The 18,641-nt window shown below is 40.3% G+C and overlaps 1 protein-coding gene across 1 annotated transcript in view; it reads left to right on the top strand.

Annotated features, from left to right (window-relative positions):
• The first annotated feature begins 309 nt into the window (after positions 1–309).
• The window catches only part of LOC129717698 (myosin-I heavy chain), a 130,574-nt gene continuing 112,242 nt past the window's right edge, over positions 310–18,641 (top strand). The window contains exon 1 of the mRNA XM_055667797.1: positions 310–1,651. Coding sequence (XP_055523772.1) covers positions 1,627–1,651 — 25 coding nt within the window. The 5' untranslated portion in view covers positions 310–1,626. The remainder of the gene's footprint in view (positions 1,652–18,641) is intronic.

Raw genomic sequence — 18,641 nt, 5'->3', positions numbered from 1 at the left:
TCTGTACCGTTACTTCGGCAAAAAATCTGTGAAATACAGATTAATCTGTACATGTGGCATCCCTGTTCACAACGTTGATTCATTTATCCTTCATGCATTCCCAATTTCGCACCGCACAAGCACGCCACCAACCGGTTCGACCAAACAGCTCAGCTTTGTTTTGACGGATTTTCTCTCCCCGTCGTAGGTTTGCTTGTGTCGCTCTTTCTGCTCTCTCTCGGGCTGCGTGCGAAACAAACATAATGAAACCGTACGGTTTCCTGGATTCATTCACAAGCTCCTTAGCTCTCTCTAGTCTCTTGCTAGCATTCGGTCGTATAGGACGTCGTAGTGTAGCGTGTCGGTTTCGTTCGGTTAGTCCAGCTTTACCAGAATCAGCTGGAAGGGGGAATCCGAGTCCTATCCGAGTGTGTGCTACAACACAAACAGTAGCAAATGTGTGTCTGGTATCGGGCTAACGGTGGTTCTCGTGTGGATAGTTTGTTTGAGTGTAAATAAACACTGCCAGTCCTATAGGTTCTCTCCTGCTGGCTGGCCCTATTTCAGGCGCAAAACGGCAACGACGACGGTGAAGTACGTGTTTAAATGGTAATTTATATCCTCTCGCTCTCGTTCGTTGTGTTCGTTCGCTCTTTCCGTTCTGTTTTCTGCGAATATCCTTTCGGTACAGTCCTCGGAACAGGAGGAGGGCCGTCCATAGCCAGAGCAAGCTAGCACAGTCGGAGAAGCGACGGCGATGTCCACGGAAATGGGTGCGTGAATGTTTCGTGGAGCGCGAGAAAAAAGAAGTAATTTGGCTGAAGTGTTTAGTGCAGAATTAACATCAAAATTTGCGAAAAATTTAAGTTGTTCTATGCGGTTATCGTAAGAATCGTCAAGAAGAGTTCGATGTTTGTGCCTAGAAGCGTTTTGTAACAGTGAAAAGCGTTCAATCGCGAGTCGGTTACTTTCCCTATGGGAGGAAAATGAATGGGTCAGACGAAAAATCAATTTTACTGTACGTCGGGAAGCGAAATCTTTACTGTATCTGTGCGTGAAAATTGTCAATGGAATCGTTTTTTTGGGGTGAAAAAAGGCTGTCCTATTTGCTTGTGAAGGGATGTCGCGAGAGGTTTAATTGAAATTAAAAATTGTAATGAAAGGAAACACGTCAGAAATAGGTGTGGTGCGCTGTCGTGCTGTGTGTGTGCACGGAGAAAAGCTGGTGAAATTTTCCCGATAGCGAAGCTTCGTTCCTTGGGTGGCAACAGAGCACAGTTGATACCGCACAGTAGCCTGGGTGTACGAAAAGAAGGATAGTATACAGGATACATCTAGTGTGCCAAGCCCAGTTGTGATCCCCGCTCACTTGCCTGTGGTGTGGTGCTAACTGCTGAGCGAGCGAGGGCAAGTATTGCCGTTTCTCGCAGGGCTTGCTGCTCTCCTTTTTGTGTTTATGGCACTTGGTGATGGCGACAGGCGGTACAAGGATCAGCGGTTAGTTGACACAGGGCGGATAAGCGAAAGTTGTGCTAGTTTTGTTTTGATTAGTGTCGAACTGCCGTCATAGAAAAAAAAGGAAAACAAAAAACTTCCAAACAGGATCGAATAGTCACGTGGAGTTGTGAGTGCTAATCTGCGATCAAAATGGCTATACCTGTATTTATGGACGGTAAGTGGATAATAAATACAAGTGAACAAAGAAATAGTTTGCTATTTACTTCGATAAACAGGAGCATCCGACTTGCTAGGGGTCGCTCCTAAATTGCGAGGCCATTAACCTCGTTGGGGTGTGAAATGGAAAGATAAAACTTATCAAAACGATGATGTTAAAAAAGACATAATAAGTGTCAACATTTGTGTTTTCGGTAAACCGTTCAATCAAGGCGCTTCTGGTATAAAAATATCCACTAATAAAATTTAAAATTCGTTTTTCAGTCCAAAAGTCCTATAAAGCTACCGAACCAAGAATGTGAATATTTTTATGCACTGCACAGCGCTTTCAATCTGCCGTTTATCGCGTTTATCGCTACTGGAAACAGCTCTAAAACTATTAGCAACATTAGCGAGCATTTCGAGCTCAAGACACGGAGATAACGCGTTTTTTTACGAGGGAATGCGCTATGAGGTATATCGGCGAGTATACCATAGACGCGTGAAATACAGTGTTTCTTTTTTTGTTTATTTTCTTCTGTTTTCTTTCTCATGTTTGCTGTACATACAAAAAACATCGTTGTTTTTGACGTAGGACTACGTCTAACCGCACTATACCGAGATACATTCCGCGAAAACTAAAACCAAGATGTAACGACGGAATGAAAGATTTCAAACGGTTATACTGATGTAACCACATGATGGATCACAATAATCAATATGTCGTTGGATTGATAAAATGATGGACAATTTTGTGATTCTTCAATTTTCATTATCACTTCATTGTTAAACAGTGAAAATTGAATAAAAGTTTCAAGGTCGAATTTTCACCAACAATGTACCAATCATATGCGAGCACGCCTAGCACAGACTTCATGAATAGACACCAACTGCCTGCAGTGATATCCTGTATAGCAGTGGCAAAAAAAAATTTGACAGAATCTCCCCGTCCCAATAGGTCAACTAATGTTAGCTTCCATCAGCCTAGACTAAATTGATGTCTTGAAGGTAAAGCTTTTTCGGAAAGTTCGTAACCACCTCCACTACCAGACAGTTTTACGTTCTGCTGTTAACAAAAATGTTAATGTTAATAAAATTGATGTCTTGAAGGAGAATATGATGGCACAGGCAACCGTACTGCACCAAGTAATGTATGAACAGAGCGCTGGTTACTCGTCGTCTATCAGTGCAGGAAAACTTGAAATTCATTTTTGTGCAGTCAAGCCAAGTGAAAACTACATTGCCACTGTTGACGCACAGTGGGGCGTGGAACACAATCGAATTGCCGTTTGAATTATCTTCTTCTTCTTCTTGTTTCGTATAGCAGCAAATATCAGAATTCAATATGATTTTTCGGATGTCGCAAAATAGGCTGCGCCGCCGGGGACAACAAAATGCGTTGTTTATTTTTGAACTCTACACTCTGCCTTTTTTTAGATTTATTTAAATAACTAAATATAAGGTATTTAAAAGACAATAGAAAACCAAAATGCTCCGTACAGATCTTTGAATAGGTAGTTAAACGAGCTGTACTGATGATTATATTTTACTAGCTAAATGAATTTAGTCCAATATGACAATACTAGTTGCATCACGCGGTGGCGGTTTAGAGAAAAACCAAATTCATTTCATCTTGATATTAGAGTTCCGACGTTAGTGTTTGTATTTTTCAATTGAAATTTTTTTGAATTAGCATTTGCAAGAAAATATTACTTTCCATAACCTTACTTGTAATTGAACAACGCTATGCAAACATTAATTGCTGAGGCTAATGTTGTGCATCACTCTAGCCTAGCTTATTTTCGAAGATAACGGACATATAACTTTCAAATATGGTATCTTCGTTGTTCTTTGCTATCTTGAAACTGATCAAATTTTTTTCTGATTGATTCTGTATACTGATAAAATGTTTAAATTGACTTGAATTGAATGTTAACATGTTCATAAAATTCTATGTCAATTTCAAATTTTCTGTGAATATACATTTTCTACTAAAACTGTAATTCGTTATCGATATTTTTTCCACGAGCTTGTAATTACAGTAAAAAATTTATGTGACATCTTTGCCGCTTTGTGATCGGTGAGTGAGCCAACTTCAATAAGACAAATAGATATAGAAGGAAGTTTAATTTCTACTAAATCGTACTCAATGAAATATTTTATAGAAGGTTGCCTTTTCGCGCATTAAAGAAAATTCGCTGTATTAGAATGAAAGGTATTCATCAATGGTCCAAAAACCAAATTTAGGGGAAAATCAAGTATCTAACTTTTTTATTTTTGTAGATCGAAAACCTTGTTTTACAATTTTATAGCTCCAATAATTTTAAGTAACTTTGTAAAATAAAGTTTTTTTCTAAAACATTGCTAAAGAGCTCTAGACCCAAATTTTCTCCTAAATTTGGTTTCTGGACCATTGTGAAAGTTAAAGAGAATATTTTTTCTTCGAAGATAGAGTGCTGCAAAGAAACAATCAAAATACAGACCCCGTTCGATTTTGGCAACACCTCAGAATTTTTTCTGTTGCCAAAATCGAACCATGCCAATAATGAACGGTTTTTTCATGACTTTTTTGATTTTTTAAATGGTCAAAGACGACCTTAACAGTAGAAATGGCCACCAATGAACTAATTTTAGTTCCAAGTCGTTTCAGGTGTCGCTCGATTAATTTGGGCTGACGACCTAGATACTTGATATTACCACCGAAACCAAAACACCTTCCTTTTGGAAGATGTTGAGCCTCAATTGGTTAAAAAAATCAAGCAAACTACAAAAGTAAAACGAGCTCAAATCAAACATAGCTTCAAAATAAAATTATAAAATTATTGTAGTCCTACGTCAACTATGCGGTCGTATCTTGGTTACCACCCTCCTACTATTTTTTTTAAACGACAAACTAACAGGTTCATAGGTTGTGAATATTATTTTGCTTCTATTACATGGTTGTCGTGATACTTAACAATAAAATACAAATAATTCGATCGCCTCCGGCGTTTTCTTCTGGTTGATCTTTCGATGTTGAACTATTCACAATTCTTTTCCCTGCCGCTTGCCTTACCTTTTACAAGAAAGATAAGCCAAGGGGTAGAGACTCGAACTGTGAATAGTTGCTTCAGAAGAGCGTGTCAGAAACTTGTAGGTACGTAAAAGATTACTAGATATACAAACTCAGTAGTTTTCGAATAGAAATTTTAAGAGGGAAATCAACTAAAACGTTTCTCCTTTTTGCCTTCCTATTTTGAAAAAAAAAAAATTCAAGAAGCTAAAGGTTTTTAATCATTTTTGCTAAACACTTTCGTGAAAAAGTCAATAGTAGGGATACAGGCCCTGTTCGATTTTGGCAACAAGTCCAAAATTTTTATGTTGCCAAAAACGAACGGGTTTTTGTCACAATATTTTTTTATTAGCTTTTTAAGTGCCCCATGATGACTTAGTCTCTAGATATAGCCACCAATGGACTAGTTTCAGGATTCCCAGTGGTTAGAGGTGGCACTTGATGGGTTTTGGCTCATTAATCTGGGAGTATCCGGAACACAACCAAACAAGTCCGCATGTGGCCTATGACGATTTGATATGTTCACCCGAGTATTCAGAGGCGTGGTACTGTTCTAAGTACTGCTTTGATCATGACGAATAAATTACCGGAACATGTTCCCGCCATATCTTCGGGACCGGTTGACTGATTCCGGCCATCCACTTCGGCAACATGAAGGACCATAATACCTCTCTTTTGGTGGTTATTGAACCTAAATTTGTTAAAGGAAAAACGAGCGGATCGCAAACCCCGTGGCGCGGATTTTGCGGAATCAAAACCAAGGTCTGTGTAACAACCTTTAATCTAGGTTGAGCTTTGCCAAAGCTTCCAACAATATCTGACCCCTCTCAACAGTTGAAGTGTTGAAGTCACATCCGCTCCTAAGTCTTTGAGCTGGGTTTCGCCTCTCATTTTTTCAAAGTTCAAAGCCTTGGACCCGTCCGTCTTGAGTATGAGCGCGTCCCCCTACTACGCGCCTTCTTGACCATTTGCGAACTTTCAGGTAGCTTCAAGGTTACAGAGTCCGCCTCGACAAGCGGGTGGTCGTAAGTTCGAATTTTAGTAGAATCAGACCATTTGATTGTCAAAGGAGTTTAACATGGATTCATCCTCAGGCTCCCCACCATATACCCTTCCTTCAAACTTAATTCTACAGTACAACTATAGACTTTCCTCCTAACATAAAAAAGACCCTCTTTCAATAAAACTGGACTGAGTAACGTATGACGTAATGTTAACGAAACAAACAGTCTGCCGTGATGTGCCCTGGTTGAACGAAACTCTTAGCAACCTTCTTCGGGAAGCTAGACGCCTGTTCAATAGAGCCGAAATCATGTCCAATTGGGAAGCTTATCGAGCATCGCTTACAAAATATAACGCCGAGCTACGCAAAGCCACAAGAAGATCCAGGGTCCGATTTTGTGAAGACATTCAGACTCTGCCGGAGGCTATGCGACTGAAAAAAGCGATGTCTAAAGATCACACGAATGGTCTGGCAAGTAAAAAGGGGAGACGGAAGTATGACTGTCACTACCAAAGAACGCTCGGATCGAGACGCATGACGTCACCTGACTCCGTAGAGCTTGCTTGTCGACTGTTCACGGAGACTTCTATCAACTAAGCTCTTTTAAGCCTATGAAGTCACCGGGATCGGATGACATTCTACCAATCTTCCTTCAAAAATCGAACGGAGTCATTATGTCCGAACTCATCAACCTTTTTCGAACCAGCTTTACTCTGGGACACATCCCGGTCAGCTGGCGGAACGTTAAGGTGGTGTTTATACCAAAACCGGGCAGATAAAGATAAAACATTGCCAAAGGCTTCAGACCTATAAGTCTGACGTCAACGCTTCTCAAATTGATGGAGAACATTGCGGATAACTATACCCGCAACGAGTTTTTGAATGATTTGCCCTTGCATGAGCTTCAATATGCAAATCTACAGAATTCGCTTTGCATTGCCTAGTGACGAAAATCGAGAAGACACTGAAATATAAATAAACAGCGGTCTGCGCTTTTCTTGATATTGAGGGAGCCTTCGATAACACGTCCTTTGCATCAATTCACAAGCCTCTACAAAATAAAGGAGTCGCTAATACTACAATGAGCTGGATTCAAGCAATGCTTTCGGGCAGGAAAATACAGCTGCATTGGGAGATACGTCTGTCATAATTGAGGCAGTAAAAGGGTGTTCTCAAGGAGGAGATCTCTCTCCACTACTTCTCACTATCGCAGCTAGGCTACGAAGTCATTGGTTGGTAACATCACCTCCCAGTGGTGCTTAGAAAAAGGCTGAACATTAAACTCACTGAAACAGTCATTATACCCTTTACCAAGCAAAGGGTGCATTAAATCACTCCTCCACTATTGAATGGGGTAAGACTGAGTTTCAGCAATGAGACCAAATAGTTGAATTGGACTGCTTAACTAGATTACGCTATCAAGAAGGAAACTTTAGCGATCTGGGCCTGCAGTACACTGTTTAGCGAGACCTTACGGGTCACCTAAGCATCTTGAAGGAGTTCAAGCCAACACCTTTAGTAACAACGCAACGGGCTCAGACTGGATGGAAGCAAAACCCAACATGGACGTTCCATATAGGATGATTGACACAGATCGTTCGGTGCGGAATAATGCAGGGCCGAGTCTTCCATCGGACATCATCCGATTCTACACGGATGGCTCAAATCTATGGACCATGTAAAAAGTCCACTATCTCTTTGGGAAAGTTGCCAACCGTCTTTCAAGCAGAGTTGTACGCAAAGACATGCGAAAATCGGAACCTTTTCAGGCAGTCAGGCCGCACTGCTGGAATTGAAGTCTGCCACATGTATTTCCAGACTCCAGAGAGTGCATTGCAACACTCAGGGACCTTTCCCGCCTCAACAAAGTTATGCTACTTTGGGTAAATTGTGGAATCGAGAGAAATGAACATGCCGACAGCCTAGCAAGACTAGGATCTGCTGAGCAATTCATTGGCCCGGAACCGTTTCTGGGTACCTCCATCTCCGCCATTAAAAGCAATCTAAATACATGGGAAAAGCTAGAAATAGCATCTCTTTGGCAACGTTACCGAAAAGAACTTAGTTTAACTCGTAGTGAACTACGCATCATCATCATCACGGGACTCCTCATCGGACACTGTCCCGTTCTTTGTTATTTAAAGAAAATCGGCAAAGTCCCAACCGTCACTTCTACCCAAAGCACAATGGTTCAGAAACCAAATTTAGGGGGAAATTTGGGTCTAGAGCTCTATAGCACTGTTTTAGAGAAAAACTTTCTTCTACAAAGTTGTTACATATGATAAAGCGCTTATTGAAAAATTGTCAAAAATTAGGGTGACCAAAATTTTCGATGCAATCAAGTATCTTACTTTTTTTTATCTTTGTAGATAGAAGACAAACTTGTTCTACAATGTTATAGCTTCAATAATTTTAAGTAACTTTGTAAAAAAAAAATTTCTCTATCTTCGAAAACAACCGATTTATATTGAAAAAAAAAAACACATTAACGTTTTTTAGAGCCTTTTAAGAGAAACAATTTAACGTCTTTTAGAGCCTTTTAAGAGAAACAATTTGCAATGCTGATATTGCAAATATTTCAAATCTACTCAAAGTTTTTGATGTTTTTCATCAAATAACATGCGTTTTTCATTTATTTGTCATTCTTTTTGGGGCAAATATAAAAAATATATTTGGGTCTCGTTTTGAAGGGCATACTTGACTCTATAAATGGAGCAATTTTAAAAAATCGGTTATTTTTTAAATTCGAGTAAATTCAATTTAAAAACATGACAAAAATTTTAATAATTTTATATATAACGCATAGAAAAGCACACATTGGCTCATGGTATGGACGAAACCACGCTGACAAGACCTTTCCGCTTGCTTGTCGCCGACCATAAGTTCCAAAAGCTTCAAAAATTGCCTTGATGTAATAATGCAGTCTCTGACTCTGGCTGTAATTCACGACCGTGATATCCATCTTATAGTGCGCTAACTCCAGTTTTTTGGAGGGCATTTAGTCCTCGACCTTGCAGAGTATGCAGTGCGTGGCCGTCAACTCGACCCTTCGATCTACTCGCCGTAGACCTCTAGAGGTATGTCATTTGCCCTTACAGGGGACTTTAGGTTCAACACTCCGTCATATATGATCTTTCATATTGGATCTTCCGAGCCTTTGGCAGTAGGACCGGTCTCTGTCATGTCCACCTGTCCGGGAAGAAACAGTTTTCCAGACACTTCTGCATGAGTGCCTCGAGAGCCTGTTTTAAGGCCTGATGGCCAGGTTCGGGATACCATCCGCTTTCCCAGACAACCAGAAGTCGCATATAATTGCACGGATTACTTCGTATAAAGTTCTATGGCACATCAGTATCGTATCCCAAGTAACAAAACTGGTTTTATGAAAGTTTTATAGCGCTTTTTTGGCTGTATTAACCGCTAAAAAACTTTGATAAAACCAATATTGTTACCATGGATATCCTTATGAACAACGTTTATGTTTAATCGCATATGGTGTTATTTTGCGAACTTCTTGCGACGAGTGTAACATACTTGATAGTAATACACATAAACTCATATCATACCTGTTCCAACTCGTAGTAAACCCACAAAGTGATGATTATATATTACGTATAAAGCAAAAATCTCCCGTATCACATCATATTGCATATAAATTTAGTCGCAAAAGCTATCATTTTTTATCACCGTTAATGTCTAAATCCATAAAAACAAGCCCAGACAACTAAAAATCGCATAAGATTGCACGGATTACCTCGTAAGTTCTATGGTACATCACTATCGTATAGCTGTATGAGCAACGCAAGTGTTTCATCATATATGGTGTTATTTTGCGAGCTTCTTGCGATGAGTGTAACATTCTCGCACAGCAATACAGATTAACTCATATCATGTATATTCAAACTTTTATTGATTCCACAAAACGATGAATATATGCGAAAATCAAAAGTCTCATGTTTAGTCGCAAAGGCATCATTTTGTAGCACCGTAAATGACTGAATTTATGATAACTAGATGCCGCTAATGTTTGCACAGCTTACATCGCACAAGATACTACGATAGATCATTACCTTGTATGACCAATGTGAATGTTTCATCGCATATAACGTTGTTATGCGGAATCTTTGCGACAAATAGGCAGTGGTGGGCACCGCTAAACGAAAATTTAGCGACGCTAATCGCTAAGTCGCTAACCGGAAAATTTAGCTCGATAATCGCTAAACGCTAAACGCTAAACCCACATTAGCGGAACTTTAGCTAATCGCTAACTTTTTAATATGTAAATAGTCATATCGCTATATTTATTGCTCGTGTTTTGTAAGATTTGGACCACTTTGATCTTTTTTGGTTAAACAAACGAAAACAATTACTTTTTAATGCTAAGTATTTACAATAGGAGGTTCAGGAACGGTATTCATATTTGATTTTGTAAAAACAAGAATAACAAAAGTTATTTAGCTAGCATTGAAAATAGATACTCTTAGGAATGTTTTAATAAAAATTCAATTATTATCTGAATCGAAAAAGTAGAACCAAAGTTGTCATGATTTCAAGCGCATTGCAATTTACCAAAGTTGTTGGTGTGCCGAAAATTTAATCTAGACCTTGTGCATGTTCTTCAAAATGCTCCTGTGGCTTGTACGTACGCCATCAGCAATCCACAGTTTTTCTAAATATTTTTATTTTCGTTTCTCTACAAAATTTAGTGAATTAGCGATTAGCGTTTCGAAGGCCAAAATTTTAGCGACGCTAACAGTTTCGCTAACCAGCTCAAAAATTAGTGAAACCGCTAATAGCTAACTGAATTTTAGCGTCGCTAATTAGCGAATGACGCGAATTAGCGGAATGGTGCCCACCACTGCAAATAGGTAATAAACTCGGACCAAAAACCAAATCCACATACTGACGAATATGCGCGAAAATCGAAAACCATCCGCATTACAGCATATTATTATTATTATATTATATTATATTATATTATATTATACTATATTATACTATATTATATTATATTATTATTATTATTATTATTATTATTATTATTATTGTAGAATTTTGACACTTCTCAGCAGATTTGCTGGAAAATTTCACCTACCCCGGGCTATCTGTTATGCCAAAGGGGTTAGGCTCTGTGGATCTCATTAACCAGTTAACTTACATCCTAACGTCGTTTGCTTCGATGGATCAGTTATGATGATTCAGGAACCTTCGAACTGTGTTGCAGGTCCCAAGAATCACCGCTTTTTGGATGTTGGGTAGTTCTCTTCGCAGTTCCAACTCATCAAGAGAGCGCAGTAGAGTACAGGGAACTATTCCAGTGGCGGAGATAATAACTAGAACTATACGCACTTCCTCAAGTTGCCACATCTGCTTCAACTCCTCAGCCAAATCGTGGTACTTCGTTATCTTGGTTGAGAACGTCGACTGAAGATTACGATCTAACGGCACAGCGATATCAATGATGGTTACCCGTTTCATTCTTTTGTCGTAGACCACAATATCAGGGCGATTGGCACGTATGAGGACATCCGTTATGATCTCGCGATCCCAGTACAGTTTGATGCAGCTATTTTCCAAAACCGGGTCTGGCAGATATTTGTAGCAGGGCACATACTGGTTCACCAGATCGTGCTTCAGTGCAAGTTGTTGGTGCACAATCTTGGCAACCGCATTATGCCGACCGAGATAGGCTATCTCAGCTAACGCTTGACAGCCTGCGACGACGTGCTCGATCGACTCTCCTACTAAATTGCACTTACGACAGCGGTCTTCTATGTTTTCGTGCAATATATACCTGCGGTAGTTCTTCGTCGCAACGACCCGGTCCTGGATGGCTACCATGAAACTTTCTGTTTCCGAATAGAGCTCACCTCGCACCAGCCACGTATTTGATGCCACTTTATCAATCTGCGCTTGCTCTAACTGATGGGGGTGCGTCCCATGCAATTCCTTCTGCTTCCACGATGCGACCTTCTCTTCTACAGTTTTCAGGTCGCAGTTCAGCTGATATTCCTCCTGCGCCAGATGCAGGGCGCTGAATCCATGATCTGCTCGACAAACAGTGCGATAAATATCATGACGGTTCTGGCTCTCTCTGAAATATTGTCGCAACTGCTGGATCTGGGAAACGCATAGCGCTTGGATATCGGTGACACCAATTCCGCCTTCAATACGTGGCAAGGTGACTCTTTCGGTTGCTGATTTTGGGTGGTGCGAACGGTATTTGGTGAGCGACACTCGTAACGCTCGTTCTATCGCCTCCAAATCCGTTTTGGTCCACTTGACCACCCCGAAGCTGTATGTCAACAAGGGCACGGCAAACGTATTTATCGCCTTTATCTTGTTGCCGGCGGAGAGGAGCGAATTCAATATACTGTTGACACGATGCAAGAACCTACCCTGCAGCTCTTTCTTGATCACCGTGTGGTGAATACCTTTCAGTTGCAGGAATCCAAGGTACTTGTACGATTCACCTTCAACCATACATCGTATCTCCTCTCTCTCGTTGATGCGGAAACTGTCGGCGACCACCACTTTACCTCGATGGAGGTTGACTAGTCGACATTTATCGATACCAAACTCCATACAAATATCGTTGCTGAACGTCGATACCAGCTGCAGTAGAAGTTGCAGTTTCTCTTTAGTTTCCGCAAACAGCTTCAGATCGTCCATGTAGAAAGTGTGGGTTACTGTTGTACTCGTTGTCCCACTTTTCAATTGGTAGCCATAGCTGCATCGGCTGAGTGCTCTGCTAAGGGGGTTCATTGCAAGGCAAAACCAAAGCGGACTAAAGGTATCGCCTTGGAAAATCCCCCTTCTTATGCTGATAGTTCTGGACCGCAATACCGTTGCCCCGTCGGTAACGTGGAGCGACGTATTCCATCGTCCCATTGCGTGCTGCATCAACCTGATGACGCCATCGTCTATTTTATACAACTCAAGTACCTTGATGAGGTACGGATGGGGTACCGAGTCGTATGCCTTCTTATAGTCGATGTACGCCATGCCAAGGTTTCTCTGTTTCCGGCTTGCCTGACCAACAATAACTGCATCAATGATGACTTGGTCTTTGCAGCCTTGCGTGTTTTTCCGGCAGCCTTTCTGTTCTTCGGTCATCACCTGGTTGGCGTCGCAATGGTCCTGTATTTTTCTTGTAATTACCGACGAGAGCACTTTGTACAAGCTTGACAAACAGGTTATTGGCCTGTACTTGGCTGGGTCAGCTGTATTACGGTCCTTGGGTAGAAGATAAGTTACCCCTTTAGTGATGAATTCAGGGAGCTCTTGGGGATCTCTCAGCACCCTGTTGAAACAATCCGCTATGCGCCCATGGACTGTGGAGAACTTTTTATACCAGAAATTGTGCACAAAATCAGGTCCTTGTGCTGCCCAGTTCCTGGTATACCGTGTAGCCTCACGAATATCCTGGGCGGAAACTGCTACAACGGGCATGCGTTCAATTCCACCACTGTACTTCTCTTCTTCTACCAACCACATCCCGTTGTTATTGTGTTGAGCGGGGTTCTCCCATAAATTGGCCCAAAACTGTGTTACTTCGCCAATCTCAGGGAGTCCCTCGCTGTAGTCCGGATTTCTGTTCTGAATGTGATTGTAGAACTCTCGTTCGTTAGTCCTGAACATCCGATTTTGTTCTTTCCGCTTCGAACATTCACTATAACGTCGCATCCGTTTAGCAAGAGCACTTAACCGCTGTACGTGGGTGTCGAGGATCTCTGTGAGGTTGGGTTCACTAAGATCACGGAGCTCTGCGGGCTTAACAATTTCAGCTACTTGACGAACCAGCCTTCTTGATCGGTTCCCCCTGGTGTATTGCGTTAACCGACCAATTTTTGCCCGTAGTGATGCAACTCGGGATTCCAATCGTCGCATCCATGCAGGCTTTTGTTTGCTGGGGCGAGTGCGACTTTCGTCGTTACCTTGGGGGTAGGTGCGCAATCCCAGCGTTCTCACGACGGCTACAGCTGCACAATACACCATGCACTGCAGTTCCTCTAGGTTCTGCACGACTTCCGAATACTGTGACAGAATATCCCGGTTAAGGATGCTTACTGCATTCGTCAGCCGGTAGGTATACTGAAGCTTTGGCTCATTGAACATGTCCAGCATTCTAGACCTGCCAGACATATCCGTCTCCAATCTCGTGCAAACGTAGTGGCAACGAATCACGTACATGTTCATCTCTCTCGTCCACATGATCCGCTGCCGTGGGCGGCCTGCCAAAGTGAGCGACTGACGGCGGTCAGTTGCAGCATCGTGAGCAGGTGCAGCATTGCCTGGGTGATGTCTATCGCTGCCTTGTCTGTATTGCGTATAGTTTACGGGCTGAGCCCGTTGCCTGGAGGGCCGCTCTTGCACCTCGTCATCCTCCAGACGCTGGCCGCTCGCTCTGTCCCCCGTTCCAGGACCAGCTCCAGTAGGGGCTCCCTCCTCGGGCGATCGCATGGGTCTTCTTCTAGTGAATCGTGTCTCCATTGTGGGTGAACTTTTTGATCGGAAGCCTAACTGGTTGATGAGGTCTTGGGCTAAGGTACTTATGGCGGTACCACTTCGCTTGTCAGGACTGGTATTCGGATATTGTGGTATTTCTAGGAAACTCAACAGGGCCCACTGTAAGGTCTCGCCACATCCATAGACCATCCCCGCTGCTTGTCCGGGGTTGCTTATTCAAGTATTCGCAACTAACCATTATATCTAATGGCCGTGCCGTGATCCGCAACCTACGACCCGCTCGGTAGCTAGCAGCTAAGCTCCGTTGAGTCCTTACCTACTCACACGGGCCGAGTTATTATTATTATTATTATTCTTATTATTATTATTATTATTATTATTATTATTATTATTATTATTATTATTATTATATTATTTTATTATTATATTATATTATATTATATTATATTATATTATATTATATTATATTATATTATATTATATTATATTATATATTTATATAAAAGAGAAGTTTTGTATGTATGTATGTATGTATGATCCAGCAAAACTCTCGAAGGCCTGAACCGATTTCAACCAAACTTGGCATACGTGTTCTTTGTACAAAGGAAGTGGTCATAGAAATATTGGATAGGGGGAGGGGTTACCCTTAAAGAAGTAGGGGATCAAATGTAATGAATTTTCATACATAATGGAAACCTTTCTTTAAACTTTGATGATTTTCGGGTTCTTGGTCATATTTAGAGGCCGGAAGTTGATGTCCAGAAACCGAAACATGATGTTCGATGCCATTTTCAATCCAAGATGGCGACTTCCGGTTTCTGGGAAGCCATTTAAAACTGTGGAAAACGCTCACAAACCCCCCAATGTTGGTATTTTCGGAGCAAAAATGACTCTTAAGAACCGGCTATCGGTGTCTGACAATACTTTGAAACTTGGGCTGCCGACTTTCGGTCTCTGAAAATCTGCGAAAATTAATAATTGAATTATATACTTGGCAATATGGGTATTTTCGGAATCGGAATGACGTCGTCATACGAAAATCGATCATATATTGCCAAATATTGGCCTTTTTGAAAATCGGCTTTCGTGCAAATGTTTCTAGAGAAGTTTTTCAAAACATCTAACCTACTTTGATCCGGTTTTGGAACGATTTCTTAACATATTTCTTGCATAATTTGATAACGGAGAGTCCAATTCAGCGTTTTGGATAAAAAATATGTTTGGAAAAGTTGCTGAAGCTCAACTATTACCGGATTTGGTTAAGTGCATCGATCAAATAAGAGTTTTTTCATGCATTATGGGGACTTTCTGAATGAATACGATAGTTTTTAGGCCTTTGGTCATGTCTTGAGACCGGAAGTTGATTTCCAGATACCGGAACATGATGTCGAAAAAAGAAAGGGGCTGCTATCAAAGAGGGAGGGGGTCTTAATTTATAAGCAAGTCAGGTCTTTTAGTGCCCTATGGGACCTTTTTGAAGAGGTACGATAACTTTCATGCCCTCGGTCGGTCATGGCCAGAAGTTGATGTCTAGGGACCGGAATATGATGTCCCATGTTTTTCTAAAACAAAGATAGCGACTTTTGGTTTCTGGGAAACTGTATACAACTGTAGAAAACGTTTACAAACCTCCAAACATTGGAATTTCCGGAACCAGGATGACCTTCAGAAACCAGAAATAAAAGTCCAACAACATTTTTTAAATTCATCATGGTGACATCCGGTTTCAGAATTTTGTGAAAAACGAATATATGCTCTGCAATATGTATATTTTCGAAATCAAGATGACGTCCACAATCCAAATATTCATGTCCGGCGCAAATTTTTAAATCGTACATGGCGGATTACATTTTCTGGAAAGGTTACTAGAATACAGAAGAATACAGATGTAATATTGAAACGTTGTTTTGAAATCAATTCCGCGATTTCTGCTTTCTGTCAAGCTGTGTAAGACTAAGTAAAATGGTTAAATAATGTCAATATTTCAAGAAAGAGAACTATGTTCAGAAAATGACGACACCCGTTGTCAAAGCTATTTTCAAATTCAAGAAGAAAAATATTCAAATACTCCCTGATATTAAGTTCATAGGTCAGAGTTGACTCCCCAAAACCGAAAATTGGTGTCCAAGCGTTTGGTATAGTGACGGTTGGTTTACTGCATTGGAAGTGATTCAAAACTTGAGGAAAATGTGGAGATATTCCCCTTATCTCCAAATTGTTAATTAATTCATGAAGACTGATGTTCGACTATAAGGATGATATTGAAATTGTTTACACAAAAAAGTAAAAGGAGATGGCATTGCAAGCAATAATTTTAACTATCAGAGGTGAGCTTAGGCTATTGATTATGTTTTTTCAGTCTAATTTGAGTTTATTGTAAGTTAATCGGTACCGTCGAAGATGCTGATGAGGCAATCCATTTTCCAACGGAATTTTTGAACTCACTCGACCCAGCTGTAATGCCTCCGCATCGATTGTTAATCAACGAAAAAGGTGGTATATAAGCAAGTTTATAACTAAAATAGAAATATTTTTACAGATTTTTTTACACGCAGATATTTTTTAGCAGATATTTTTACACGAGCAAGGCCGGGTACATTCAGCTAGTCACATATAAATTTAGTCACTTCCCGTAGCTGCTGCTCCTTAAACAATACGCCACAGAAAACATCTGCGGACAACTCGGATCAATGATGCACTACTTAGCATAATATATTTGTTTGAAACTTGCCTTTAATTGTTGTTGAAGGCGGTAAAATCACTCAATTTTGTTAGAACAAATGATACATCTCATCGAGCGGCCATGACAGTTCAACCGAAATGTAAACAACGAACGTTCCCGCAGAAATTTACAAACTAACTCGCAATACGAGATCTAATTAGATTCATGCTTTACGATCTCTTTTGTTCATTTAGACGATGAAACTAGAAATTCATTACCAAAACTCAGAGATTTCCGACAGCAAGACCACGGGGGAGTGGAAAGAATGCTCCTTGATAATCTAAGAGTTCGAGGTTCGAGTCCGGATGGATACCCAAATATTACAGCGTGTGCCCAAAGGAAAAATAAAAGAATGGTAAAAATTAAACACTGACATTTGTAATTGCTATTCCTTGTAATATGAATAGCAAGGGATGTATAATGAATAATAATTGCTACTGTTCGCTGTATTTTTTTTTATTAAAAGGTGATTTAATCGCATGTTATAATAAACTAATACGTAGGAATGCATGGCGAACATCGCATAAAAATCTGAAATAATATGCTAATGTTGACTTGTGAAATCGCATTAAGTAATAAAAGAATCCGTAGTGTATATTCATATATCGCTTATAGTTTCGTTTTAAATCGCAAATATGAAGTTGTAGAGTGGCATTAAATAATGAAACAGCTCGAATAAGTTATCAAGCTTTAACAGTTAAAATCGTATATATGAACTTTTTTCATCGTAAACGTTGTTTGATTTTTGGAAATGCACGCATATCGCCTCCACTTTTGCGCGTATAAGCAACATTAGCAGCATCTTGTGCGATGTAACTATCACGTATAAATGCACGTACAATGCGATGACTTTTTGCATTATACGCGTAAATTGGTTGTCTGGGTCCGGTACCTTGCTCATTTTTAAACGATGAGTTCCTCATTCGCAACCCTTGCCTCTTCCTCATCTTCAGTGTGGCTGCCGTCGTTCACAGGTTGGATGTTCGGCAAGTTTACCCACCAACCCTGCTCTTTGTCTAAAATTTAAGAACGTCGCCCGTGAGACTTGACAGCCGGAGGCCATGACTTGACATTTTCAAATTAGCAAAATTTCAGTAAACCATCCTCATGCTGCTATAATCAGTTTTACGGTTATATATTACTATTATTACCTTTATTTTTCGGTTATTTAGACTGAGACAGAGAGTATCGCCTGATATTTGGCCTTGTTTTCAGCTCTGATAAGTGATTCAATTTGCCCTTCTATGTTGCCGTAAGACGTTTTACTACGTTAAAAATATTATGAATATTCATATTGAGCTTGTCTTTCTTCTTAGTGAAACATGAATCATCGCTTTTTTTCTGAGAGACATTATCCACCGAACTTAGATATGAGTAATATAGTGTCAAACTGTCAAATAATTAAAATTGTTTAAAATAGCCTTAAGACACATTTTGTATTTTTGATTTGTATTCTATATTATAAGAAAAAATGAGAGGATTTTTAGGCCTGTTTGAGAAGAAGCAGTCGGAATACAGGTACTCAAGCTGCCTTTTTCCTATCCCAAAAAGACATTCGGCCCTAAATAAATATTAGAGTTAAAATAGTTGAAGAGGCTGTTTAGAAGACACGACCGCAGAGGTACGTAGAATACGACAGCCTGTCTAATGTCATTGTATTTCTTGGAATAGGTTTGGGAATACACTCAATTGGGGTTAATTAATTTAAAAGTCTCTTTGCTCCAGATGACGTTTAACCCTGTAACCGGCACCGCGGTTTCACT

This window comes from Wyeomyia smithii, chromosome 1, assembly GCF_029784165.1.
Source record: "Wyeomyia smithii strain HCP4-BCI-WySm-NY-G18 chromosome 1, ASM2978416v1, whole genome shotgun sequence".
Lineage (NCBI taxonomy): Eukaryota > Metazoa > Arthropoda > Insecta > Diptera > Culicidae > Wyeomyia > Wyeomyia smithii.
The sequence above is the reverse complement of the archived record's forward strand: the minus strand, read 5'-3'. Positions and strand labels throughout refer to the sequence as shown.